The sequence below is a fragment of the Rosa chinensis genome, chromosome 3 (assembly GCF_002994745.2).
Source record: "Rosa chinensis cultivar Old Blush chromosome 3, RchiOBHm-V2, whole genome shotgun sequence".
In the NCBI taxonomy this organism is placed as follows: Eukaryota; Viridiplantae; Streptophyta; class Magnoliopsida; order Rosales; family Rosaceae; genus Rosa; species Rosa chinensis.
Window position 1 is genome coordinate 7,832,569 of NC_037090.1, and position 26,481 is coordinate 7,859,049.

A 26,481-nucleotide genomic window follows, 5' to 3' on the forward strand; every position below is an offset into this window, starting at 1 on the left:
TAATCTCGACTAGTGCACATCTATTTTTCATCTCTGACGATTATGATGTTAATAATCTTATTCCATCAGAAATAAGCATAACAAATATAAGTACCAAACGTAATAGAGAAATTACCGTACAAAACTATATCACCATCTATTTTATATCAAATACATGACAATCACAAGTATCAAAATTAATCAATAAAAATTGATCTCGAGCATTGTGTGTATTTATGAGCATATAAAAAGAATCACCGTATCATTTCTAACACTTCTCAAATTTAAAAATAAAAAATTAGAGATTTCATTGTCCGATACCCAATTTCTCTTGACCAGAGCGGGAGTACTCGAGAATGATCCAACCAGACTTTTAAATTATTTTGTCAACTCTAAACAAGTACAATAGACAATTAATGATGGGCCTCATGGTTTGGGCTCAGACCGAGGGTATTTAAGTTTGACTGAGGATGTTGCTGAAGAGCTAGTTGAATGTACAGAATTGATTGTGCATTTTGCATTTTTGCTTGTGTAGATGATTCACAGGTGTCGTAATGGACGACGAGAACCAGTACAGAGCCATCAGGAGTTGGCCAATCAATTATAGATAATAGAATATTTAATGGTGGTAACTCGAAAGATAAAGAATCTACAACAAGTTGAACATGATTCATGACCTTAACCACCTCCAAATGTTCAAGTGTACTTTCCTATACGTCTCTCACTGTAGTATGGACTATGGAGATGGCAAAGCAATAGAAGGAGGTGGTGATGATGAACTGATTACTCATCTGCCCTGCTTACATTATTTTCATGGACATTGCTCTGTTCGGTGGGTGAAGACTGGTCACACCTGTCTGCTGTGTCGATACCAAATAATGCCAATTCTTAGTGATGAAAGTGGACACCGTAAACTTAATCCCAGCGGGGTAGAACCGTGCCTGCAGGCATGACCGAAGATATTGTGCATTAAATGACCCTCGTCTCAGTTTCTTATCTCTTTGTGAGACGCTCATAGAGCTGTGAGAGGGTGTATGTTGATCATCTTGGCGAATAAATCGACCAATAAGAATATTTGTCAATCTGTAATGGAAATTATATCAACAGGATTGAACATCCTTTTGATTTTCTGTGCAGATGCATGTATTTATTTATGTATTTGCCTTGTAGCTGTTGTAATGTTTATTTGTTCTTTCATCATTGATCATTATTCTTCATAGCTTTACTATATTGATTCATAGCTTTCAGAATCTCAGCTGTTGAAATATTCAGTTTGCCAATTGAAATTGCATTAGTGGTGAAGAAATTGTTGGGTATACGCACTACTGAAACGGCAGGTGATTAACTCCTTCATGCTCAAGTAACTTACTCCTGGAAATATAGCGTTAAGCCTCCTTATATTAGCCATATTGAGTGAAGCAACAATATGAAATACATCAAACGCCTTCCTCAAAAGGCTTAGCAGGCCGGTGCAGCTCAGAAGCCCTTCTCATTTGCATCACCCTCTTCTGTAATTTTAGGTGTCTATATGCGCGATACAGCTTTCAATACCATCTTGATTTCCAGTATTCTCTTTGGGGCAATATCTACTGTAAACTTGCTCCAATCAAGCACATCGATCGCCAAATGGTAATACATATATAGCAATCAGAAATCAATTAGCAATGGAACATGTACATTCATGCATCCTGAATTCCTGCATAAGTTGTTTCAAGTTTCAACCATCTAGAACTAGCTACTTCAGGGGCCTGGACAGTTGCAAGTTGCAACCAAGTTCAAAGCCACCTAGCTAGCATTGTACAGTTGAACCAATTTTTCCTCCCCTTTGCTTTCTGGGAATGCTTTTGTCATCAAAATGGATTGTTAATAATCTTCGGTAGAGAACAAAAATACTTAAATACATGTTTATGTTTTAGGGAAACGATGTTTTAGAGAGAATTGATGTGTGTTCTTATTGATAATAGGGGCATCTTTATATAGAGGATTACAATGCATAGAATCTGAATTGTACAAGGAAAAGTAATCATACAATGAATGGATATCTCTAAGATATTCTCCGAGATTCTCTCTAATTATAACCCTATTACCATTAGGTCAAGTAACTTAGAGTTTGGGCCAGACAGACAAATAGGGATTTACTTGAACACTCCCTCTTATGTCGCCCAAACGCGATGCTCCTCTCGTTGCCTCATTAAAAACTTAATTTGCCGAGTAACAAAAACCCAGTGGGACAAAAATAACTTCGGTCGAAAGGGGAAAAAAGCACAACACACCCTTCACGTTTCGAGACCATACATGTAGACACCTCCCCCTGATGTCTGCATCTCCCCCTGACGACTACGATCATTGGAGTTTGAATAACTTCTGCGAACGATGCTACTAACATGTTTCTCGAAAGTGGAATTTAGGCAATGACTTAGTGAGTAAGTCTGCCATACTGTCCTCAAATCGAACCTAGTTCACTTTGATCTTAAGGAGAGTTTCTTATTGCTGATTATACTTGGTGTTGTCGCTTTTGATGTACCATTTGCTTCATTTGTTCAAAGCAAGCAGCATTATCCTAAATGCTCGTAGGCTCATATGTGGTAGACTTCAAACCACAATTGTTCGAACATGTGTAATTATGGATCCAATCCACATACATTCACAAACCACTTCGTGAAGAGCAAGAATCTCTGCATTATTCGAAGATATAGCGATTAAGGTCTGTTCTGTAGACCTCTAAGATATCACGGTATTTTCCCATGGTGAACACTTAACCAGTTTGGGAATGACCTTTGTATGAGTCAGAGAGATACCCAACATCAGCAAAACCTTCCAAAACACTTATGTCGTTTTGGGATGGGGATAGTGGACGCAGGCCAGTGTTGGTGGCGTTCTTGGTGTGTGATGGATCTGAATCCATCATCTCTCTGTAAGGATAGAACAAGCCCATATCAATCGTACATCTCAAGTACCGAAAATTATCTTTTACACCAATCAAATGACGTCGCGTTGGTGCAGAGCTATATCTTAGCTAACAAGTTTACTGCAAATGAGATGTCTGGTCTTGTGCATTGAGCTAAGTACAATAATGCGCCTATTGTACTCAAGTAAGGCACTTCTGCCTCTAGCACATCTTCGTCATCATCCTTCAGACGAAGATGATCATTTTCAGGATCAAAACTAAGGACGATCATGGGGGTGCTTGAAGGTTTGACTTTATCAAAATGCCTAAGCATCTATCAACAAGATGCTCAAGTTCCAAACCAAGGCATAATCGTGTTCTCCTAAAATCCTTCATCTCAGACTCGGATTTGAAGTGTTCAGCGGTTTCCCTTAACTCTTTAAGGGCTTCTAATGAAGATTATGTCCAACATGAACCGCGATGGAATCCAAAACTTATTATGGAAACGCGTGGGCATATCCCTTCGCAATCAAGTAGTCATTTTAGCGAGCATTTCAACCTCTTTGTAAATGCGCTACGTGGTCTAGAGCCACTTGACTTGGGTAAATGAAGTTCACCATGAACCTTCATGTATATTCCATATCTAGATCCATGTAGAGATATGTAGTGACCACATTTGTAAGCTGCATGTTCAGTTATTCGGAAACTACCAAATTGACAGGGTAGTGGAGTGCAATGACATCCATTACTAGAGAATATGTCTCATCGTAGTCGATTCTAGGGCGTTTTATGAGAAGTCTTGCCCCATAAGGCGAGATTACCATCTATTTTTCTCACTACGCTTTCTAACGAAGACCCATTTGTCAACATATTTTATGTTAGGAGGTGTTGGCATCACTAGCTCGAAAACCTTCCTCATCGTTAGAGAATCCATCTTAACCTGGATCGCATCTTTCCATTTAGGCCAAATCTCTCTACGTTGGCATTCATTCATCAACGAAGTGTGGTTCGATATCATCGGACTCAACAAACTCATGCGCAATGAAATGCGCAACTACTTCATCAATTATGATGGAGTTTCTATCACACGTCTCATGTACACTAGTGTAATTTTCATAGAGCTCTATATTCTCAGGAATAGGTTCTAACGTTAGGCGTCCCCCAACGATAACCCTAACCAAGAAAATTCTCATGAGACGGATTTTGAGTCTTGATGATCAAATGATTGGAATGTGCCAAAGTGTCTTTCGAACCCATGGGCCTCCCACGCATCCTAGCTGGTGCCATGACCTGTAACGCCAGAGTGTCATTCTCTTTGGTGTTGGCACCATGCCTATCTCCATGTAGGGTGGCGCTACGTCCTCTCGTAGGGACGTCCTTCCTTGCATGCTTGTTTGCAGCATATTTGTGTGATCTCGTCACTTTAACATGGATTGAGATGAGACATAGTGGGGATAGACCACGACAATTTCTCTCGTTTTTGCTGAACTTCCATGTTCTTATCTCCCCCTAACGACTGGAAGACTGTCTCATCAAAGTGACAACCCGCACATCTAGCGGTAATGAGATCGCCTTGCAAGGGCATTAAGTGGCGGACGATTGTTGGAGTCTTAAATCCAACGTAGTTGCCCATTTGTCTGTAAGGACCCATTATAGAGCGCTGTGGCGGCGCAATGGGGACATAAAAGGCTCACTCAAATGTGCATAAGTGCAAAATACTTGTACCAAGTCAATAGCTGTAACGCAAATATACATTGAGTGGCGGTAGGTTGTAGACGAATTAGCATAGTTGCATGCGATATTGCATCACCCCAAGCGGAAATAAGGAGATTGGTGCGCATTACCAATGTTCGAGCTACCATCGTAGTCATTTTCGTGAGACCATTTGGGTGTGTTCATGGGAATATGATGTCCAACATCAGTCCCAATGCAATAACCATCAAAAGTCTTCGATGTAAACTCTCTAGCAATGGCAAATCCAATTAACTGAATAGGATGATCCGGGGAGTGAGCCTGTTGTCATATGGTATGTGCTAGGAGTGTAGAATAAGCAGCATTACAAGTGGACAATGGCACAACATGTGACCAGCGTGTTTGCGTGTCAACCAACATCATGAGATATTTAAACGTTCGCAAGTTGGTTGAATCAGTCCACATAATCCCCACGGATTCTATGTGAGAACAAAATGAGTATTTTCATATCATTTTCATAGGACTGTCTCAGTCATAATTTTCCTAAGGAACAACTTTTGTAAAACGAGCGAGAATCTTTAGAAGCAACTAATGAGAATTTTGGTTGGGCCTGAGCGTCTGAAACACTATTTGAAGCAAGTTGGTGATTGCAGCATCACCTGGGGCGCCATCACCATGATGGACGCTATCCATGGTGTCATGGATAGGGACTGTGCCAGCCCTAGGCTGGTGGTGGACTGAGGCGGTGCCCTAGGCAGCAGTGTCGGTCACACTAAGTCCAGAGATCAAATTTTGATTTATGCTTCATTTCGCTCGATAGAAAAGATATCCATGTGAAGTCTTTAGTAGACGGATTATCATATCATGACCTATCCTGTTGTGACAAAGCCAATATGTGTCTAAATCTAAGAGATCTTCTCTTATAACTTTATTGGATTTAATAGCTCGAATAGTAACATAAAGTCCACTAGAGAGACACATAAACTTCTCTAACATGCGCATTTGTTCGCAATCATTAGAGGTATTGCGAAGGAACTCATTTTCATTCTCTACATGTGTTTTCGCATGGAATCCGTTGGCAATTCATAGGTGAGATTTGCCCCAGGAGCGTAGAGAGTTTTTGCGACAGTAATCAAGGTGCCATTTGGCAGGGGAAACTTGGGCTATTCCATGTCCTTGAATTAATATTGATGAGACCCAGCCATCGTAGTCATAAAAGTAATATGCTCAGAATCAAGATTGAGTCATCATGAGAAGAACTCGAAATTTTATTCATAAGCCAACGAAGTTACATCATTGTCTCTTTGACTAAAGAAAATCTAATCCAAAATGCTAGCTAATGCAAAACAATGGTAGTCGTCTAACTTCTTTCGATAATTCCAAAATAAATGTGACCAGGTGAGTAGAGAGATGTCGGTGGAGTAAGGCTCGCTTAACTACCACTAATCTCAGAACTTTCCTAGACATCACACTTACTTTGGGTAAGCCTACTTTGAAGAAAACCTAAACCATTGACATTTACTACAAAAATATATGGCAATTGCCTATTACATCTCTTGGAAAAATAAAGACTTAAACAGAATTGGCGATCTATTGATCCCAGCCAGATTTGTAGTCTTCAACCCTTCACTCTAGATCATCTTCTTGATCTTCTTGTTCCACATAGTGAGCTTCTATTGCTTCACAATATGCTTTGTAGGCGGTGACAATTTATTCACGAGCTCTACAAATGTGTGCCCAATGATCAGACACTCCACATCGAGAACATACATCTCTTTGCTCAAACTCCATTGATTGAGGCGCTTTGAAAGCGTCATTTAGATGGCTCTTAGTATTGGTGGTGCCACCAACATGGCCAGAGGCGTTGCCTCCCTCTTTCTTTCCAAGTTGACCTCTTTGGTTCATTGTTCGCCTATTTTGGCGGTTACCTTCCCAAGTAGAGCAATTATATGAACCAGAACGTCCAAATGTATCCCTAAGATTAGGGTTTCGCTCTTAGCGCCCTCTTTTTGGGGTGCGACTATAATTGGATTCCGGAATATGCTCTATTCCTACGGATCTCGAATTATAGTTCTTCACAAGGATGTTGTCATGCTTTTCAGCGACATTGATAGCTCTCATGAGCTCATGAAATCTTGTGATCCGTCTTGCAGTAACATCGATTAGATAGTTCTTATCAACCATCAATGCAGAGACGAGAAAGGCAGAGAGAGTCTTCTCAATCAACATCGCATTTGTGATTTCTTTACCACATAATTCCATTAAGGATTTAATGCGAAGTGATTCCGAGTTGTAGTCAAGAACTGACTTGAAATCACAGAAGCGGAGTTTATACCATCTCACTTCTAGGTCAGGAAGCATGGAGTCATGGACGTTGCCAAATCTTTCTTCAAGTGAGACCCACAGCCTTCTGGGGTCTTCTTCATTCATACACTCGTATTGGAGCGAATCATCCATATGACAGGTCATTAGGATGATGACTTTCGCCTTATTTGCCTCTAAGGCTGCTCTATTTGCTTATAAAGCTTGAGCTTGCTCAACAGTTAACACGTCCTGGCTAGGCTCGAGAATCATATCTAGGATTCCATCGGCCTTGAGATGCTGGCGGACATCACGAACCCACCTGTGATATCTAGAGCCAGTTGTTCCCAATGGAGCAAAGTCCAATTTGTTCAGGTTACTCATCCTGAAAGAGAACAAGAAATTAGGGTTAGTTTCGGAGCATAAAAGGCTACCACAAAAACATATAAAATTTCTGAACGTAGTCGCTTCCAAGAAAATCTGATTCTAAAAGGGGTTTTGGATTAGATCGAAACAATGACGTATGTGGTCGATCGTTTTTCTTCTCAACAAACTCTACGTTTGGAGGACTCTACAAGCTCTAAGCTTTGAGTAAACACGAACCCCCACAGTTCGGCTATTTGGTCTCCCCTATGAAGAAGAAAGGGGGGTAGAAGAAGGGAGGTTGCAAGTCCCCGAGAAGAAAAAGAGAAAATAATAAAAACTTCAAAAAACGGGAACTTTTAGAAAAGTTTACCTCTTAAGATTGCAGAATGTATTTGGTCATCGTCGTAGGATTTGGAGACGAGCTTCAGTCCTAGTGTAAGCGAGCAGACTTGTAGGATTGCAACGTGGTCGCAGGGGTCGCGGAGTCGCAGGTTCGTAGAGTAGCGAGGCAGCAGGTTCGCGGAGTCGCGAGGGCGCGGGTTTGCGGAGTCGAGGTAGCGTGGTCGCAGATTCGCGAGGTCTCGAGGATGCTGCGGAGATGCCGCAAGGATGTTGCGGAGATGTCGCGAAGAGTCACGGGGGCGCGAGGATGCTGCAGAGATGTCGCAGGGCAGCGAGGATGCTGCGGGGATGCAGCGAGGTCCCGAGGTGTCGCGAGGGCGCGATGATGCTGCAGAGATGTCGCGAGGTTGCGAGGATGCTGCGGGGATGTTGCGAGGCTGCGAGGATGCTGCGGGGATATCACGAGGTCGCGATGTCACGAGCATGAGAGCAGGCGAGCGTTCGCTGGTCTTGCAAGGGCAGCGAGGCTAACCAGGTAGGGTTAGCGATGAGTTGCGATGCAGGGGCAGCTGCGGGGATGCTGCGAGGTTTTGAAGGCTACCATTTTTAGGGTTTCAGGGTTAGTTCTTCGTGGTGATAACGTGTTTTAGGGAAACAATATTTTAGAGAGAATTGTTGTGTGTTCTCAATGATAATAGGAGTCTATTTATATAGAGAATTATAATGCATAGAATCTGAATTGTACAAGGAAATGTAATCATACAATGAATGGATATCTCTAAGATATTCTCTCTAATTGTAACCCTATTACCACTAGGTTAAGTAACCTAGAGTTTGAGCCAGACACACAAATAGGGATTTACTTGAACAGTTTACATATTATTATTAATTGTTTATAATTCTTGGGAATGAGATCATTAGGTGCATGCATATATATTATGAGCCGTTGATCATTAGCCCCTAAAGAAGACCAGTTAGACAACGAAGTTTGTGAAGCCAATCCCACAGAAATGCCCCTTAATAAGCTAATAAATGGAACTAATCGACGAATGCAAGACCAAATTGATATAGGTATACCCAGGTTTTTTTTTAGGGGGAAGATGTAGGGATGGTAATGGGGCGGGTTGGGGATGGGGATCACAATATCATCCCCATCCCCGCCCCAATCCCCAATAAAAATATATTGGGGATTCCCCGTCCCCATCCCAGTCCCCATTCCTCATTTGTCCCCGAATTCTCCCCACATTAGGGGCGGGTATCCAATGGAGCTCCGCCCCGTTGGGGATTTTTGCCATTCCTAGGAAGACGTCAATGAACCACACACGCACCTTCATGCAGTGTATCCCAGTTTTGTCAGACTAATCATTGCACCGCAGACGCACGAACCCTCGTGTTAACAAACAAAGGTCCCTCAAATCTGCTGGCCACGGGATGAAGCTAAGAATCGAACGCTAGAGCTGGGGGTTCCAAACTAGGCCGCTCGACCAGCACACCACACCACGTGGTTATAGGTATACCTAGGTTGAGCTTACATAATATCACCTTCCTTAAACACTTTCGATTAAATTAGGTAAACCGGTAGAATAAAAGAAAAACTTTTGCTAATTATGTGAGGAATGCTATCATCAGGCTCTTCTTGTCCTTTTCAATTTATCCCTTCATTTTCATCATACATAGAGTCCCATATTATCGAAACCAAAATTTGATCGAAATCAATTCAATAATCAAATGATCTCCAACTTAGATGATTTTTTTTGTAGAGATACTCTTTAAAGGGTGACTTATAAAATGCACGTTATAGATTGGACAAATACATAACTTCCATTAGATAATAAAGAAATTAATGAAGACAACTTAATAGTGAAATGAGAAAGTTGTTAGTATTTTTCATATAGTATAATAGTTTTAGTACTTACCAGAAAAAATAAAAAATAATAGTTTGAGTTGGTCGGTCCAAATATATATTTTATGTGAAGATATATTAGGATAAAATAATTTTGGCTACAAAACCTAGGCCGCCTAGCATTTTTTCCTCCCATTTGCTTTCTGGGCATGCTTTTGTCATAAAAATGATTTGTTAATCTTCAGTTCAACAAAAAAATGCATATTCTTTGTCAAAAAAAAACAAAAACATAAAAATGCATATTTAAACATCTAATTGTTTAAGATATTTGGAATGAGATCATTTAGGTGCATTTTCCCACTTAAGATCAAAGCATGCATAATATTGTTCGTTCCAACTCATAAAATATAAAGGGAAATTATGATTCTGACTTCCTATTGTTGAAGAAATTAGCTTTTCAAGTTCTAAGTAGCTATTTAAACAATATGAGCAGTTGAATCTCATCTCTTAAACAACATGCACGCATGCCCTTCACTAGTCATTTGACTCATTTACTAAAATGTAATTCAAAACCCAGAAAACGACCTCAACATTATAAAATTATTATTTTTTAATTATAGGTGACTTGATTAGTTATTAAATTTAGGCACGTAGAACTGTAGAAGGCAACAGAAAGGGTCAAATCCATAGAAAATTAGGATGCATGCGATTTCATCAAATATAATGTAGCGGAAGTGCTAGCAGCTTGTTGTTCATTAAAAACTTTTATTTTCGTTAATAAATTAAGTTTCATTAAAATATAGTCGTATATCATATGTTAGTGTGTCCGTAGTTGTTTGCGGTATTCTACTTGTTTTAGATGATTAATCGAAATATTAAAAATTATAAAAATAGAAATTATACAATGTGATCTTGTTAAATATTTTTTGAAGAAATTCATCAAGAAAAACTTCTGAACAAAATTAAATCCTGCATTGAAGCTCCAACTTGTAGAATCGTTAGACCTAAATAGTAAGCCATGAAGCAAAAGTGAAATTTGACCAAAATGCATAGAGACCAAATTTATACAAACTTCGTTAGGAGTATTTTCGGAACAAAATTTTTGTTGGCCGTAATATCTGAAATATCCAGATTACCAGAAAAGGAAAATAGCATATTGTGGAATATTCGATCTTGGCGGCCACGTTATTCAAACCAACTTTCTCTCCCAAGAAAGTAAAAAGAAGGGAAACACAGGAAAGCCAATACGGTAGGTACAGAACGCCGCTTTGGCCCTCTGGAAAAGTTTTCTAGTTGAAGCCATCACGTGCATTACCACGCCGCTGTTTTTGACGTCACGTGACCCTCATTTTCTCCTCAACCATCCATTTCTCCCCCCCGACACGTCAACGGTCCAGATGGAAGAATCTCGCTCTAATACCATACACCATTATCCACCGAATTAGAATATCAGGCAGTAGTTCTTTTTCCCCACGCCAAATCAAACCGAACCCAAATCAACGGCGTAGATTCTCCGGTTTACCATCCTCTGGGTTTTACGAGTTTATTTTTATATATAGTGGTGGTTTAGAGTGTTTGATTCTTTCTCTCTCTCTCTATCTCGACGCTTCTCTTCCGCACATCACTGTTCGCTTTACTTCCGCCATTGTTGCGATTTTGTGAGGTTCGTGCTCTCCTTGTTTATTTCTGGTCTCCGATATTTTGCTTCGATTTATTAATATCCGATAGTGATTTCTTTGTTGGTATTGAAAAATCTTGCGGCTTATAGAATTCATTTTTTGTTTGGGTTTAGAGAGTGAGAGAAAGGAAAAAATGGGCAGCGCCGGAGGCTCATGGAAATTGGCGGATCACCCGAAGCTGCCGAAGGGGAAGGTCATTGCTCTGATCGTGTTGGACGGTTGGGGCGAGGCCAAGCCCGATCAGTATAACTGTATCCACGTGGCGGAGACTCCCACCATGGATTCGCTTAAGAATGTATGGTTTGCTTTGTTTTTGCTAAGATCGGATCTGGTCTTGGAATTTGGATGGTGATGATTGGATTTTCGATGTGTATTGAGTGTGTGTGTTTTGATGATGTGATGATAGGGTGTGCCGGACAAGTGGAGATTAGTGAGAGCTCATGGAACTGCTGTGGGGCTTCCTACAGAGGATGATATGGGCAACAGTGAGGTCGGTCACAACGCTCTTGGCGCTGGCCGTATTTTTGCACAGGGGTGAGTTGTAACAGCACTCGTTTTCGGGTTTGTTGTTGTTTGTAGCTATTGGAGATTAATGGATACTGATAGTTTTGTTTGTTTTTGAATGAATCTAGTGCAAAGCTTGTGGATTCAGCTCTTGAATCGGGAAAGATTTATAAAGGAGAAGGCTTCAAGTACATCAAGGAAGTGTTTGAGACCGGAACTTTGCATCTCATTGGGCTGTTGAGTGATGGCGGAGTCCATTCTCGGCTCGATCAAGTTCAGGTTGGGTATATAAGCTCAGTGCTGCTGTTTGTTTACCATTGTTTTGATTGGGTTTTCAAATTTTGAGTTTGTTTTGAAATTGGTTTTCTTTTGTTGGTGTAGTTGTTGCTTAAAGGAGCTGTTGAGCATGGTGCTAAGAGGATCCGTCTTCATGTTCTTACTGATGGCCGTGATGTTCTGGATGGCTCAAGTGTGAAATTTGCTGAAACACTTGAAGAGGACCTTGCAAAGTTACGTGAGAAGGGTGTAGATGCACAGATTGCATCTGGTGGAGGTCGCATGTACGTCACCATGGATCGTTATGAGGTATGGAATAGAGTGCAACTATTATTGTCTTTCAACATGCATGATTGGATCAATTTCCTTTGTTTGGATCAGTTGTTTTCATATTACGTGCGGAACGGTAAATTAGTTTTTTGAACCTGATTTTATATGATCAAAATCCTTATTATGTCTATAATCGATTTATTGCTTTTTGTGTGTGTTTCCCATGATCATTACTTGTCCACTGAACTATCTATCTGTCCATTGAACCTGTTTTTAGTTCATGTGAATGAATAATATGGATATTATTCATTCACATTTACGACCAAATAACCTCCTATGAGATCGATTTGGTGAATCATGTATAGAAAAATTGTGCCTCCAATCTCCTAAGAGTGGAACGGTAATGAACTTCTCTGGTAGCTAATTATTCTATTCCATCCCTCAATGGGATTATGTGTAGCTGAAGTATTAATTGTAGCCGCCATCTTTGTTTTATTTTTTGGTCCCCCATTTGCAGTAGCACCTGGATTACAATTCCAGGTCTTCTTTACATGTTGGCTACCCTTCCACATCATGTGGATCATTAATTGTTTAGTCGACCCTATGGATGAAAGATTCATACTCAAATATTTGTACTTGATATGGTTGTGAAGTTGACCTTATGAATTTAACCATACAATAAAGTATGTTTATATGATTCATGTTTTGTATTGTACAGAATGACTGGTCAGTTGTAAAACGAGGATGGGATGCCCAAGTTCTTGGTGAAGCGCCCTATAAATTTAAGAATGCTGTTGAAGCAATCAAGACATTGAGAGCAGAACCAAAGGCCAATGACCAGTATCTACCTCCTTTTGTTATTGTTGATGACAGTGGAAAGCCTGTGGGCCCAATAGTTGATGGTGATGCTGTTGTAACATTCAACTTCCGAGCAGATCGTATGGTCATGGCTGCAAAGGCATTTGAGTATGCAGATTTTGATAAATTTGATAGAGTTCGAGTTCCTAAAATTCGTTATGCTGGTATGCTTCAGTACGATGGTGAGCTGAAGCTTCCAACCCGTTACCTTGTAGATCCCCCAGAGATTGATAGAACATCCGGGGAATATCTAACTTACAACGGTGTCCGTACTTTTGCGTGCAGGTGAGTTTCAAGTACTGAGTTGGTTATTGTCACTACTTTCTGCAAAGCATTGTAGGACTTCTCTTTCCCTCCAATGTAAATGTGTGTTTTGTCATCTCTATTGTGACAGTTTGGTTTTGGGTTTGGGACAAGTCACATATTGGCATTGGAAGGATTTGACAGTCAATGTGTCATTCTGTGTTTATCAAATTTATTTTATTTTTCTTGAAGCTTGTTTTTACTCTAACAAAATTTAGTTTCGGTAAAATAAAATTTAACAAATTTGCTCTTATTTGAACTCTTCCTTCCTCTTTGAATTTTAGGCTTCCTACTCATTTGACCCTTTTCTTTACTTTCTCTTGTTTTTTGTATGCACAGTGAGACTGTAAAATTTGGCCATGTTACTTTCTTCTGGAATGGGAATCGCTCTGGATGCTTTAACCCTGAAATGGAGGAATATGTGGAAATTCCAAGTGATAGTGGAATCTCATTCAATGTCCAGCCAAAGATGAAGGCATTGGAGATTGCTGAAAAGGCAAGGGATGCTATTCTGAGCAAGAAGTTTGAACAGGTAATAAAAAATAGCCTTCTGATATGCAAGTATTTTTGGCAGATTTTATTTATCCAGAGTGCTATATAATTACATTCTTTTATATTTAGGTACGTGTTAACCTACCCAATGGGGACATGGTGGGGCATACTGGTGACATTGAGGCCACAATTGTTGCTTGCAAGGCTGCTGATGAAGCTGTCAAGGTATGATTGCTATAGTTTTTTGTAATTCTCTTTGAAGTTAGTTTTGCAGAAATGGTGACGAATTTTTGACATGGATATCTGATGGTTTTGTATTTAATCAAGTTGACAAATGAAAAGAAACCTACTGATTATTGTAGTGTCACCAGTTCTGTCTTAATTTTATTTATTTATTTATTTATTTGATCAAACCAGTTCTGTCTTATTGAGTCTCATGATTTGGCATATGTTGTACTTTCAATCCCTGTCTGTCTTGAAAAGGTTTTCGTATCTTCTTACTGAGATACTCTTTTCTGGTTGCAGATGATTCTTGATACGGTAGAGCAAGTGGGTGGAATTTATGTTGTTACAGCTGATCATGGTAATGCCGAGGATATGGTGAAGAGAAATAAGACCGGGCAACCTCTTCTTGACAAGAGTGGCAACATCCAAATCCTTACCTCCCACACTCTTGAACCAGTAAGTTGCTCAATCTTTAGGAAATGAAAGTTTTGGCCTTTAGCTTCAGCAAACATCTTTATAGACATTGCATCTTGTAAGTTTCAGTCATCAAAATTACTGTCCACTTTCGCAGGTTTTAATTTATGGTTTTGTTTTTCTTTGTTAAGGTTCCCATTGCTATTGGAGGCCCTGGACTGGCACCTGGTGTTCGGTTCCGCAAGGATCTTCCGAGAGGTGGTCTTGCCAATGTTGCTGCAACTATGATCAATCTGCATGGATTTGAGGCCCCTGCTGACTATGAGCCGTCCCTCATTGAAGTTGTTGATAACTAGGAAATACAAGGCAACGTAGGGAAAAGAATTATCACTCTATTATTTCCTAAATTTTGATGTTAGGTTACAGATGCCCATTTAAAGAGGCGTTGACTTCCCTTATTTTTGTTAAATAAGTTGAAAAACTATGTTTGCTCACAGCTGCTGTGAGAGTACTGGGATTTGGAGATGACAGAACAGTTGAGATGGAAATGGATTTTTGCTATTTTCTGCTTTCCAATTAGCTTTTCTTGCCCTAAACATGAATATCCTAGTTTGTTACAAACAATGTCTTTTAGATTGAAGCTGCCTAAATATTGCTTTGCTTTTTAATTTTTTTTTCCTTGAGACGTTATGTTTCCCTTGAATTTGATGGTCTATTTCTTATCTATCCAATGGTGCAAACTACACCAAAAAAATTTCAAAATACAGTGATAAAATGGAAGAGTGATGTGCCTACTTATTTGATTGCTTCCGGTGGTTGGACCGGTTGGATTGAATACAAATCGTTTTGAAATAATTTATGTATCTTGGTAGTCGGTAAGAATATGTTTCTTTAGAATTTTATTGATATCTAAGCGATATTTAAATTATTTTGTAAGTATCAATATTGATTGAAATAAATTAAAATTTTCATAAATTTAAAACAATGAATTTTGCTGAAACTAAAATTTCAAACTTTAGCAGTAGGTGTAATAGCAAGACCATTAAAATATTTTCTGAATTTAACAGTAAAAATCTGTCATATATTTCGAAACACTTATAAGTAGGTCATGCCACGACCACAGCTGATACAGTGACTCATGAGGCCAACGCAAACGGCAACCGCCGGAGGCCAACACCCAATGAGGCACCCAAGTATCTCTATCTTTTGAATTGCGATGATCATAAAAAATTGGAAGCAAATACAAAAGGAAACCCAAAAAAAAAAAAGGAAACAAATTGAGGTTAGGGTTTATATAGTACAGATTTGAACGGGGGAAACCGGGAAAGAAGGCAATAACTAATTTCAAATTCGCTACACGACTCTTAACGGGCGACACGTGCCCCCTCTTTCCCATTCCGTTCCGTTAGACCCAGCGGACGCTCCTTCCCACCTCCCCCTTTTATAAATTCAAAAAAAAAATTACAGACTCACCCAAACGGTTAGATCGAACCGAAAAGCGAAGAAAGAAGAGGGAGCCGAAATTCAAATTCTAGGGTTTTTCGAAATGGAAAAGTACGAGAAGCTGGAGAAGGTCGGCGAAGGCACCTACGGCAAGGTGTACAAGGCCAAGGACAAAGCCACCGGCCAATTGGTCGCTCTGAAGAAGACGCGCCTCGAGATGGACGAAGAAGGCGTGCCCCCCACCGCCCTCCGAGAGGTCTCGCTCCTCCAGATGCTGTCCCAGTCGCTCTACGTCGTCCGCCTCCTCTGCGTCGAACACGTGGACAACAAGAAGGACGGCAAGCCGGTGCTCTACCTCGTCTTCGAGTATCTCGACACCGATCTGAAGAAGTTTATTGATTCCTACCGGAAGGGACCGAATCCGAGGGCGTTGGCTCCGGCGATGGTCCAGAGCTTTCTGTTTCAGCTCTGTAAAGGAGTGGCGCACTGCCACTCCCACGGCGTGCTTCACCGCGATTTGAAGCCGCAGAATCTGCTACTGGATAAGGATAGAGGGATTCTTAAGATTGCGGATCTCGGATTGGGCCGAGCGTTCACTGTGCCTCTCAAGAGCTATACGCATGAGATTGTGACTCTTTGGTATAGAGCGCCGGAGGTTCTGCTCGGGTCTACTCACTACTCCACCGGCGTTGATATGTGGTCCGTCGGATGCATCTTCGGTCAGTACACTCATACTCTATTCGATTTCGTGTGGATTTAACTTTATGCTTTTGCAATTAGTTAGTTCAATTGAAGTTGATTAGTTTAAGTGATTTTGTTAGTAATTGATTCAGGAATGTGCAACTGAAATGCTCTATTTGATCGATTTTGTGTGGATTCGAGTTAATGTGTTTGCGATTAGTTGTGTTATTGATTGTATTAGTATTTGATTGATGAATTTGCAGCTGAAATGGTAAGGAGGCAGGCGCTGTTCCCTGGAGATTCTGAGTTCCAGCAGTTGCTACACATCTTCAGGTGTTTGTTTTGTGTCCCCACTCGATTTAGATTTTTTTTCTTTCATTTTTATGGCTATTTGAACAGAGAAAAGGCAAGTATATTTACTTGAAACTGTTACTATGGCGCAGGCTGCTAGGAACACCGACTGAGAAGCAGTGGGCTGGTGTCACTACTCTGCGGGATTGGCATGTTTATCCAGTGTGGGAGCCTCAGAACTTGGCTCGTGCTGTTCCTGCTTTGGGGCCTGATGGAGTGGACCTTTTATCTGTAAGTATTTTAGAAGCTGCTCTGAGAATCAACTTCTTGTGTCATTTGCTTGAGTGCATTACTGTTTTGTTCGAATATAATATGTATGCATTTAGGCAATTAGTTATTTTGCATCTTTATACAATGGTGACATTGCCTATTTTCATCAAATTCAAATATGCATTTTTAATTTTTTATTGTTTGAAAGGAGGCATTATAGTCCATTCTGTGTTAAAGTTTGTGCGGAATAATTTATCTTGCCTGCTTCTCTATTGTTTTGTTTATGCGTCGTCTATTTATTCATCAAGTGTGTTTCTTGTAATCCGTTCGAAAATCTTGGAGTTTGAGTAGTTATGTTGTGTGATGGCTTCTATTAATGGTATTTTTTTTTCCTTTACTTTTCTATATTTAATACTATCAAGATGACATTAAAATACACTATATAAGTGCAACCCAGCAAAAGTAACTGGATTGACCCTGGACTTGGCTATTGCAATTTGCAGAGTAATAGGACTTTGTCTTGGTTTTGGAAAGCAGAACCCACATTGTTTTGTTGATGAATTGTTTCTTCTGCTTGGAAACGCTTTTGAGATTGCTTCTCTGGTTGTCTCTAATAATGGGTCGTGCATTTGTAATTTGCAGAGAATGTTTAAATATGATCCAGCTTATGAGATTACTTCCTCTGATTCTCTCTGATAGTGTCTTGCATTTGTAATTTGCAGAGAATGCTTAAATATGATCCAGCTGAGAGAATTTCAGCCAAAGAAGCAATGGACCATCCTTACTTTGATAGCCTCGATAAGTCTCAGTTCTGAAGCTTATTTCTACCAGAAGGGAGATGCCATTTGCTAAAAGTTGCTTTCCTTTGATGACTTTGACAGCCTTTGTTCAACTGTCTGTGTGGTGAAAGCTGTCATCATCTTGGTGATTTGAATACCCTGTGATCTATTATGATGTTTGACTTTGATTGTATAATTATATCACAATATGTTTAGGTTTTTTGTAAGCAAATTTATTATTTGAATCACTATTACTCGCCCAAGTTCCAAAAGTTCTTTGCAAATACGACCTAGTTCATCTTTTGACAAAAGAAGCTTAGATTCCAATTCGATACAATATTTACATTATAATCAAATTGGAATTTTGTTTTGATTATATTAATTTTGAGAAGCATTCTCCCGATTAATTATCAATTGCATCTTATTTTTGTACTAGGTCACCTAGTACCCAAGTGGATTTCTCAACCCTCATATTTCCCTTGGGGCTTGGGCAATATGGTTTCCCATTTCAACTATGAAAAGGAGGATTGCATTATATAGAGGGAAATGCTCGCAGTTTCTGGTTTGAAAAAAATGCTGAAGCGTGAGAACTAGATTTTTTTTTTTGAATAAAGCGTGAGAACTAGATTACAAGTACGAGAATTGTAAACTAGAAACGAAATCTGGAGGTGTCGAGGGAAAACAGAATGAGGCTGACGCTAAGCTGATGTTATTGGACTTACCCATCCAATTTGTGATCGAGAGACTTCCCTCTGAATCAGTTTAAGTTTCAGTGAATGGATCTCATTTCAGAAAAGATGTGTGTCTTGCAAGTTACAAGAGTTCATGCCCAAATTAAAAGTAAAAAAAAATGTTGCTATATTATTTCAAAAAATTCAACAACTGATGAACAGAACACAATTATCATATACCAATTAATAAAAATTCAACAACTGATGAACAGAACACATTAAGTTCATAACAAAGCTGACCATATCCTCTCTTTTCTATGAGAACTAGAGGTAGACACAAGAAATTTAATGAAAATAAAATTCATTAAATAAATCGATCAATTTTTGAAATTTTGACTAAACAAGCTTAGTTGGTACATGGGTCATACAAAAGGTACACGTGGCTCATACATCACCAAAATTATGTGAGCTTCGAGGATGACACATGTCAAAACACAAGTGATCCATCGATTGAATGACACAAAAGCATCAATTGTGGAAGCGTCAATTTATCGCTGATTGATCATTGCTCGAGTTAAGCATTTAAAGCAAATCAATGCTTAAAGTAGATCAATCGTATTAAACTGATTGATCTCGATGAAAATCAAGCATCAAATACAAATATCGATCATATTAAATTGTTTAATTCTAATTGAAATCAAGTGTTAAATACAAATATTGTTTAGATTAAATTGTTTAATTCTTATTGAAATCAAGTATTAAATACAAATATCAATCAAATTAAATTGTTTAATTCTATTGAAATCAGGCATTAAATCAAATCAAATATGTCAATCTTAAATAATAAAAAAATTAAATCAATCAATTAAAACTGATTGATTTAATTACACAATTAAGGAATGTGATTAATGTTATTTCATCAATGCATTATAAATTGAGGGGGTCGTTGACAGAGAGGGACGCAAGCAGACGGAAGAAACCTCTTCAAAGCTCAGGAGTCTCCCAAGCTCGTGAAGAACCATCAAGTTGCCAAATAGCCAGTCTCTTCACCTCACCGACTTCAGACAAACAAGAGAAATCACCTGCAAGCTCAGAATTTGTCAAACTCGCGGAGAATCAACAAGCACCAAGCAAACGTGTTGATTCATCCGCCATCAAAGCCATACTCGCCACGTGACACCTCTCGTGGTTCAGGTTTGATCTTGATCAAACCTCTTCAGCCTTTGATCATCCGTCGTCTTCAAGTCGTCAACAAAGCAAAGCTTCTGCCAACTTCTTCATCAAGCTCGTAGAGAATCAACAAGAACTAAGCACACGTGCCTATTCATTCACCATCTAAGCTAAAAAACACTCAACACGTGACATCGCTTGTGGTTCAAATCCAATCAAGAGCAAGCCTATGCATCCCTTGATCAACCGCCTTCTACAAATCGTCAACAAAGTAAATCTTCTACAAATTCTTCATCAAGCTAGTGGAGAATCAACAAGCACCAAAAACACGTGCCGGTTCATCCCTTACCAAAGCCGAAGAATGCTCACCACGTGACACCACTCATGGCCTAAATCTAATCAAGATCAAGCCTCTACAACCCTTGATCAATCGTCTTCCTCAGATCGTCAACATAACAAGAAGTTCACACTACAACTGTTCGATTCAAGATCAAGTGCTCGCCACCCTTGGATCAAATCAACGTCGGAGATCAAATCAGAGGAGATTCTTGTGAAAGAGCATCTACAGAGATTGTAACTCTCAAATTCATTAATAAAAAATATATTATTTTGTACACGTGTCCTTGTTTCATTCATTGCAGGATTTTCGTGTTTACACTAGAGAATGAGGCCAAATCTGATGTTAAAGGACCTATCCTGATCGACATCCTTTTGAGATTGCCCTCTGAATCAATCTATTGCATTGCATGTGTTTAACTGTTAAGGCGGCCCCAACCCCCCAATTTCAATTCAATTATAATAATATTTTGCCTATTCCAACGGGGAAACCCAGACCCAAAAGGATTTCTCGACCTTCCTATTCCTTAATTTCCTTTAGCCTTTAGGTTACCCATTGCAATGAGAAAAAAAGAGGGAGGTTGCATTATATAGGAGGGAGATAGATATGAAAGAACAAGAAACGCATGCAGTAGCAACTCAACAAACCAAACCACTCTCCAATTCTCCACCCCATCAAATCCATACACTTCAACTCTGCCATTCCTCTCTTTTTAAAATATCAACAGCATCAAAAGGAAAGCGTGTGTGTGCAAAAACCAAAACCAGATCCCCCTATATATACAATATTCAAGTCTCTCAAAGTGAGAACAAACAAATTCAAAGTTCATTGCTATGATTAGATTTTCTGAAACAATGTGGAACTCTAACACGTTGAGGGCCAAGGCCAACATGTTCCTGCTACTGTTTCTGGTTTCATGGTTCTCTTCTACTTTAGCCTCTGTGGGTTATGACCACAGAGCTATTATAGTCGATGGAAAGAGAAGGATTCTTATTTCAGGGTCTATTCACTACCCCAGAAGCACACCTGAGATGTGGCCGGATTTGATTCAGAAGGCTAAAGATGGAGGCTTGGATGTGATGCAGACTTATGTGTTCTGGAATGGGCATGAACCTAGCCCAGGAAAATATTATTTTGAGGATAGATATGATTTGGTCAAGTTCATCAAGCTGGCTCAACTTCATGGCCTATATGTTCATCTTCGGATTGGTCCTTATATTTGTGCTGAATGGAACTTAGGAGGATTCCCTGTTTGGCTGAAATATGTTCCCGGAATCGCTTTCAGAACAGACAATCGTCCTTTCATGGCAGCAATGGAAAAATTTACACAGAAGATTGTGTATATGATGAAGGCAGAAGGGTTGTTCCAAACTCAGGGAGGTCCTATAATTCTGTCTCAGATTGAAAATGAATTTGGACCGGTAGAGTGGGAAATTGGTGCACCTGGTAAATCTTATACTCAATGGGCAGCGAAAATGGCTGTGGCTCTCAACACTGGGGTTCCATGGATTATGTGCAAGCAAGAAGATGCCCCTGATCCAATCATCGATACTTGTAATGGCTTCTACTGTGAAAACTTCACTCCAAACAAGAACTATAAGCCCAAAATTTGGACGGAAATATGGACTGGCTGGTATACAGAATTTGGTGGGGCAGTTCCTACTAGACCTGCACAGGACTTGGCATTTTCAGTAGCAAGGTTTATACAAAATGGTGGTTCTTTTGCCAATTACTACATGTACCAAGGAGGAACAAATTTTGGCAGAACTGCTGGCGGTCCCTTCATCGCAACTAGCTATGACTATGATGCCCCTCTCGATGAATATGGACTACCAAGGGAACCAAAATATAGCCATTTAAAATATCTGCACAAAGCCATCAAATTAGCTGAGTCAGCTTTAGTGGCTACTGATGCTGCAGTGTCAAAACTCGGAAGTAATCAAAAGGCTCATGTATACCAGTCGATATCTGGTTGTGCTGCATTCCTTGCAAATTACGACACAAAATACTCCGTGAGTGTGATGTTTTGGAATAAGCAATATAACCTGCCACCTTGGTCCATAAGCATTCTCCCTGACTGCAAAACTGAAGTTTTCAACACTGCAAGGATTGGCCAGAGCCCGCCGACGAAGATGACACCAGTAGCATCCCTTTCTTGGCAGGCGTACATGGAAGAAATTGCCACTGCTAATGATGACAATGCAATTACACTGGTCGGACTTCGTGAGCAAATAAGTCAAACTAGGGATGCTACAGACTACTTGTGGTACATGACCAATATCACAATAGGTCCTAATGAACAATTTCTAAGAACCGGACAGTACCCTATTCTCACTGTCGATTCAGCTGGGCATGCCTTGCTTGTTTTCATCAATGGTCAACTATCAGGATCTGCTTATGGAACATTGGAGTTCCCCAAGTTAGAATTCAAGCAGGGTGTGAAACTGAGAGCTGGCATTAACGAGCTTGCTTTACTAAGCGTTTCTGTTGGTCTACCGAATGTTGGTGTGCACTTTGAGACATGGAATGCCGGAGTTCTAGGGCCAGTCACATTGAAGGGTGTGAATTCGGGAACATGGGATATGTCATGATGGCAATGGACCTATAAGACTGGTATGAAAGGTGAAGATATGAGCCTCCATACCGTGGGTGGAAGTTCTTCTATTGAATGGGTACAAGGATCACTATTGGCTCAAAATCAACCCCTTGCATGGTACAAGGCTATTTTAGATGCACCACCAGGAAATGCACCATTAGCTTTAGATATGGGTAGCATGGGAAAGGGTCAAATGTGGATTAATGGTCGGAGCATCGGACGCCATTGGCCAGCATATACAGCAAAAGGCACCTGTGGTACTTGTTATTATGCTGGAACTTATACTGAAAACAAATGCCGAACAAATTGTGGCCAGCCTTCCCAGAGATGGTACCATGTTCCCCGCTCGTGGTTGAAGCCAAGTGGGAATTTATTGGTTGTGTTTGAAGAATGGGGTGGTGATCCGACTAAGATTGCTTTGGTAGCAAGAAGTTGAGTTCTGAAATTTTTGGTGCAGCAGATTTGAAGATTGCAACAATGATGAAGTTTGCCCAATACCATATAGTCTAGTGGCATACGTCCTGGCTGGCCCTCAGATGGCGTCTTTTTTTTTTCTTTTCTTTTTCTCTTGCCTATGTTGACGTGGCTCTTTATCCCAATAAGTCTCCAGAGTGTTCCAGCAGCTTCTTGACAGTTGTCATATGCGTAGTTGGCAGTGACACGAGTAAGGAATAGTTGTGTAGTGCATACGTTGCTGCAGGCCCGGCCCTGGCCCAGGGCAGGCAGGGCGATAGCCCAGGGCCCAAATTTTGTGGCAGTAGATAGGGGGCCTAAATTTGATGGCAGTAGACCGGAAAAAAAAAAAAGTAGTCTTTCTGTTAGGAAAATGAGAAAAGGAAAAGCAAGAGTGTAATTTTTAATTATATTTTGCATTGATGGAATGATGGGCAATTGTTTAATCTAAGCACTAAGCAGCAAAAGTGAAGGGAATGTCTCTTGGGCAGTTCACTTGTGGCAGCATATAGGGGCTGCTGCAAGCGTGCAATTAAACAAAACAGCATGAGTAAAAAAGAAGGAAGACACTCAAGACAGCATTGGATTTTCTCTTCGGCAGATTCCTTATTTCTTTCCTTTCTTCATCTTCATTCTTCAAATTCCTTTCTTCTTCCTTGCTGCAGCCTGCAAGTCTGCAACTTGCCAACTTGATGCATAAAAACGGTTTCATCAGTTCCTTTGATCTAGTAATGGTTTTCTATTTTGATGTTTAATTGTCTAACTCTGATGAATGTTTTGGCTTCTCTATTAGAATTTCCAACTGCAATTTGTGAGAGCAGTAAAGGCAAGTTGCCAGGAGTCCTACAAATCACTCAAGGAGGGAGGCGTTGACAGCAAATTAGATTTCTCATATCCAGGTTCTATACTTCTATTGTTCGATTGATATTTTTCCTTTTGTTTTTTATAAATGTTTCCTAAGAAATATGTTTCTGGTAGTGAAAAAAGAAAAAGAAAAAAACAGCAAGAAGATTTTATAAGCTCCCAAAGAGGTTCTTTAGATAAATTTTTTAACAAAAGATGTGTTTCTTCGGAAAATCAAGGTGAAAATGAGGTAACCCAAGGAGTTCAACATATAGATGAGAACGAAAATGAGGTAACTGATATAGGTGAACATGAGAATGAACAAACAGAAAATATGGAAGAGACAAATGTGCTTGAAAGTGAGAATATAGGTGAACATGAGAATGATCAAACAGAAAAGATGGAAGAAACAAATGTGCTTAAGAAGATTTTAGAACTGATTACTTTCCTGTCTTAGTTGATATGGCTCTTTCTCAATTGAAGAGTAGATTTGAACAAATGGAAAGTTTTGAATCTGTATTTGGCTTCTTATTTGATGCATCACGGTTGGTTTCATTGGATGATGAAGAAATGAAAAATTGTTGTTTGAAACTTGAAGTTGCTTTGAAACATGGTGAGGTGTCTAATATTTGCTTTCTGAGTTACAAATATTGCAGGAAATGCTACCAAATGAAGCATATGAAACAGGAAATCCATGGAATTCCATTAAAATTATGGAGTTTGCAAAAAAAAGTGATGTAAAGTGATATAAAGTGATGTAATGTTTATTTTTCGGGGTATTGGTTTTATGTCCCCCCTGTATCATATTTTTTTTTATCAATATAAAATATTTTTAATTTATTTTTTATATAAGGGGCCCAATTTTATTTTTCGCCCAGGGCCTTGAATTTCCCAGGGCCGGGCCTGCGTTGCTGCTGTAGCTTGAACTATAAATACCTATCTTCTTGTATTTGTTTTCTGGATTAAATAGAAAAATACAGTGTTATGCTGTCAAATTTCTCTCTCAAGGTTTCGATTATCTTCTTCTTCATTTTGCTTCATCTGCAACCTCTAGGGTTTCAATTCCATCATGTTATGAGCCTATACATATAGGGATACTATATATACTTGTCGAAGCATGTATAACAGTATAAGCAAACCAACTGATGTAGTTCAGTGGGTAATGAGCTGACATTATATTCTCTGTATATTAGGACAATGTCTTAAAGTGGAGAAGCACAAAGCTTTGTTGTATATTATAATGGTTTTGCTGACAATTTCTGATAAATTAGTGATGGATGGAAATACAATAGTGGGGATTAGGGCTGTCAATAGACCGGGTCATGTTCGATTTGTTTCAAGTCAAGGTATTAAACTTTTCAATCTAATGTATGAAAAAGCATACTTATTCTATTCATAAAAATGCTGTGGTTAATTTGAAAATCCTCCACAAATATATTTTCAGAAGAAATTACTGTTAACCTAAGCAAGAAGGTAGTTTATATGATAGAAGTAACTTACCTGTTTAACTGAAGGGGGTAGACTGAGTAGTCAATGTATGTTATTTATGATCAACTGTATCTCATTCTTAATATCAACATCTATCATTTATAGCATAATCATCCCTTTTGGGGTGGAACAGCCCATGTAAATCGGAAAGAGGGTGAGGTGCTTATTCCTTTGTTCTAATTAGTTGGCAGAGGTTGAAGTACCTAACCATCGCAACCATAAAATTAAGGTTTATGTCACAACTCACAAACCCAAAAAAGAACAATCTCATCACCACCCTATGACCAACTTTGATTTAACAAATAAACCAATGCCACCAACTATAACTCTCTCCTGCTATTCTCTTGCAATTTATCCTTCACTTTGTCTATCCTTTGTTAGTTGGTAATCCATTGTTTCTTTCATGATCTTGATCACATTCTGTTCTTTTTCTTTTCTCTGAAATATTTTGGTTTAGACGTAGAAAGCAGGTTGGAATTGGAGTTGGAATTGGGGGATGGAAGGATTGGATGCCCTAATTCAGAGATTGCTGGAGGGAAAGGTCAACAGAGGCAAAAGGATTCCTCTAGTAGAGACCGAAGTCCGCCAACTTTGGGTCACTGCTGTTTGAACCCAAAATTAATATTTTTTTCCGATAAGGGGGATTCGAAGAAAACAGGGCCAATACCCGTGGCCCAAGTATTTATTTTTCGACAAGTTCAGAATATATTATTTAGAGGCTAAATAAGGCCTACTTGGAGATCAAGCAATCCTGAGGCAAATCTGGATATTCATTGATTTATTATTAATTAATGGTAATTTGTTTGCTTGATTGTTAAGACTCTGCGAGGACGCGAACAAGTTTGGGAAGGAATCAACCACCTTGAATATCAAGGGAAATATATATAATATAATTGCCCATGCAATGTCTTGTGGTGGAGCAATTAAGGAGGAGCATAATTATTCTTGATGGCAATCAACAGAAAATATGTATATATATACACTGCATGGCTAAGATTATGTGGGCTACTCATATATATATACATGCA

At 39.5% G+C, this 26,481-nt stretch overlaps 2 protein-coding genes, 1 long non-coding RNA gene and 1 pseudogene across 3 annotated transcripts; all 4 read left to right on the forward strand.

The window, feature by feature from the left end:
• Positions 1-10,914: 10,914 nt before the first annotated feature.
• LOC112192241 (2,3-bisphosphoglycerate-independent phosphoglycerate mutase) lies at positions 10,915-15,010 on the forward strand. The gene is made up of 10 exons (XM_024331892.2): positions 10,915-11,073; positions 11,203-11,384; positions 11,496-11,623; positions 11,722-11,872; positions 11,975-12,178; positions 12,858-13,282; positions 13,640-13,832; positions 13,922-14,017; positions 14,318-14,473; positions 14,623-15,010. Exons 2-10 carry the CDS (start codon positions 11,223-11,225, stop codon positions 14,785-14,787), a joined length of 1,680 nt encoding a protein of 559 aa, XP_024187660.1. The 5' UTR covers positions 10,915-11,073; positions 11,203-11,222; the 3' UTR covers positions 14,788-15,010.
• An 810-nt stretch (positions 15,011-15,820) lies between these two features.
• Positions 15,821-18,127, forward strand: LOC112192242 (cell division control protein 2 homolog C). Its single transcript, XM_024331894.2, has 4 exons — positions 15,821-16,593; positions 16,819-16,888; positions 16,999-17,137; positions 17,839-18,127. The coding sequence occupies exons 1-4, from the start codon at positions 15,978-15,980 to the stop codon at positions 17,929-17,931; spliced, it is 918 nt and encodes a 305-aa protein (XP_024187662.1). The 5' UTR covers positions 15,821-15,977; the 3' UTR covers positions 17,932-18,127.
• A 2,800-nt stretch (positions 18,128-20,927) lies between these two features.
• LOC112194767 lies at positions 20,928-23,174 on the forward strand (annotated as a pseudogene).
• Positions 23,175-25,678: 2,504 nt separating this feature from the next.
• On the forward strand, positions 25,679-26,057 carry LOC121052383. The gene is made up of 2 exons (XR_005808884.1): positions 25,679-25,837; positions 25,911-26,057. It is a non-coding gene; the product is annotated as an uncharacterized LOC121052383 (long non-coding RNA).
• The last annotated feature ends 424 nt before the right edge of the window (positions 26,058-26,481 follow it).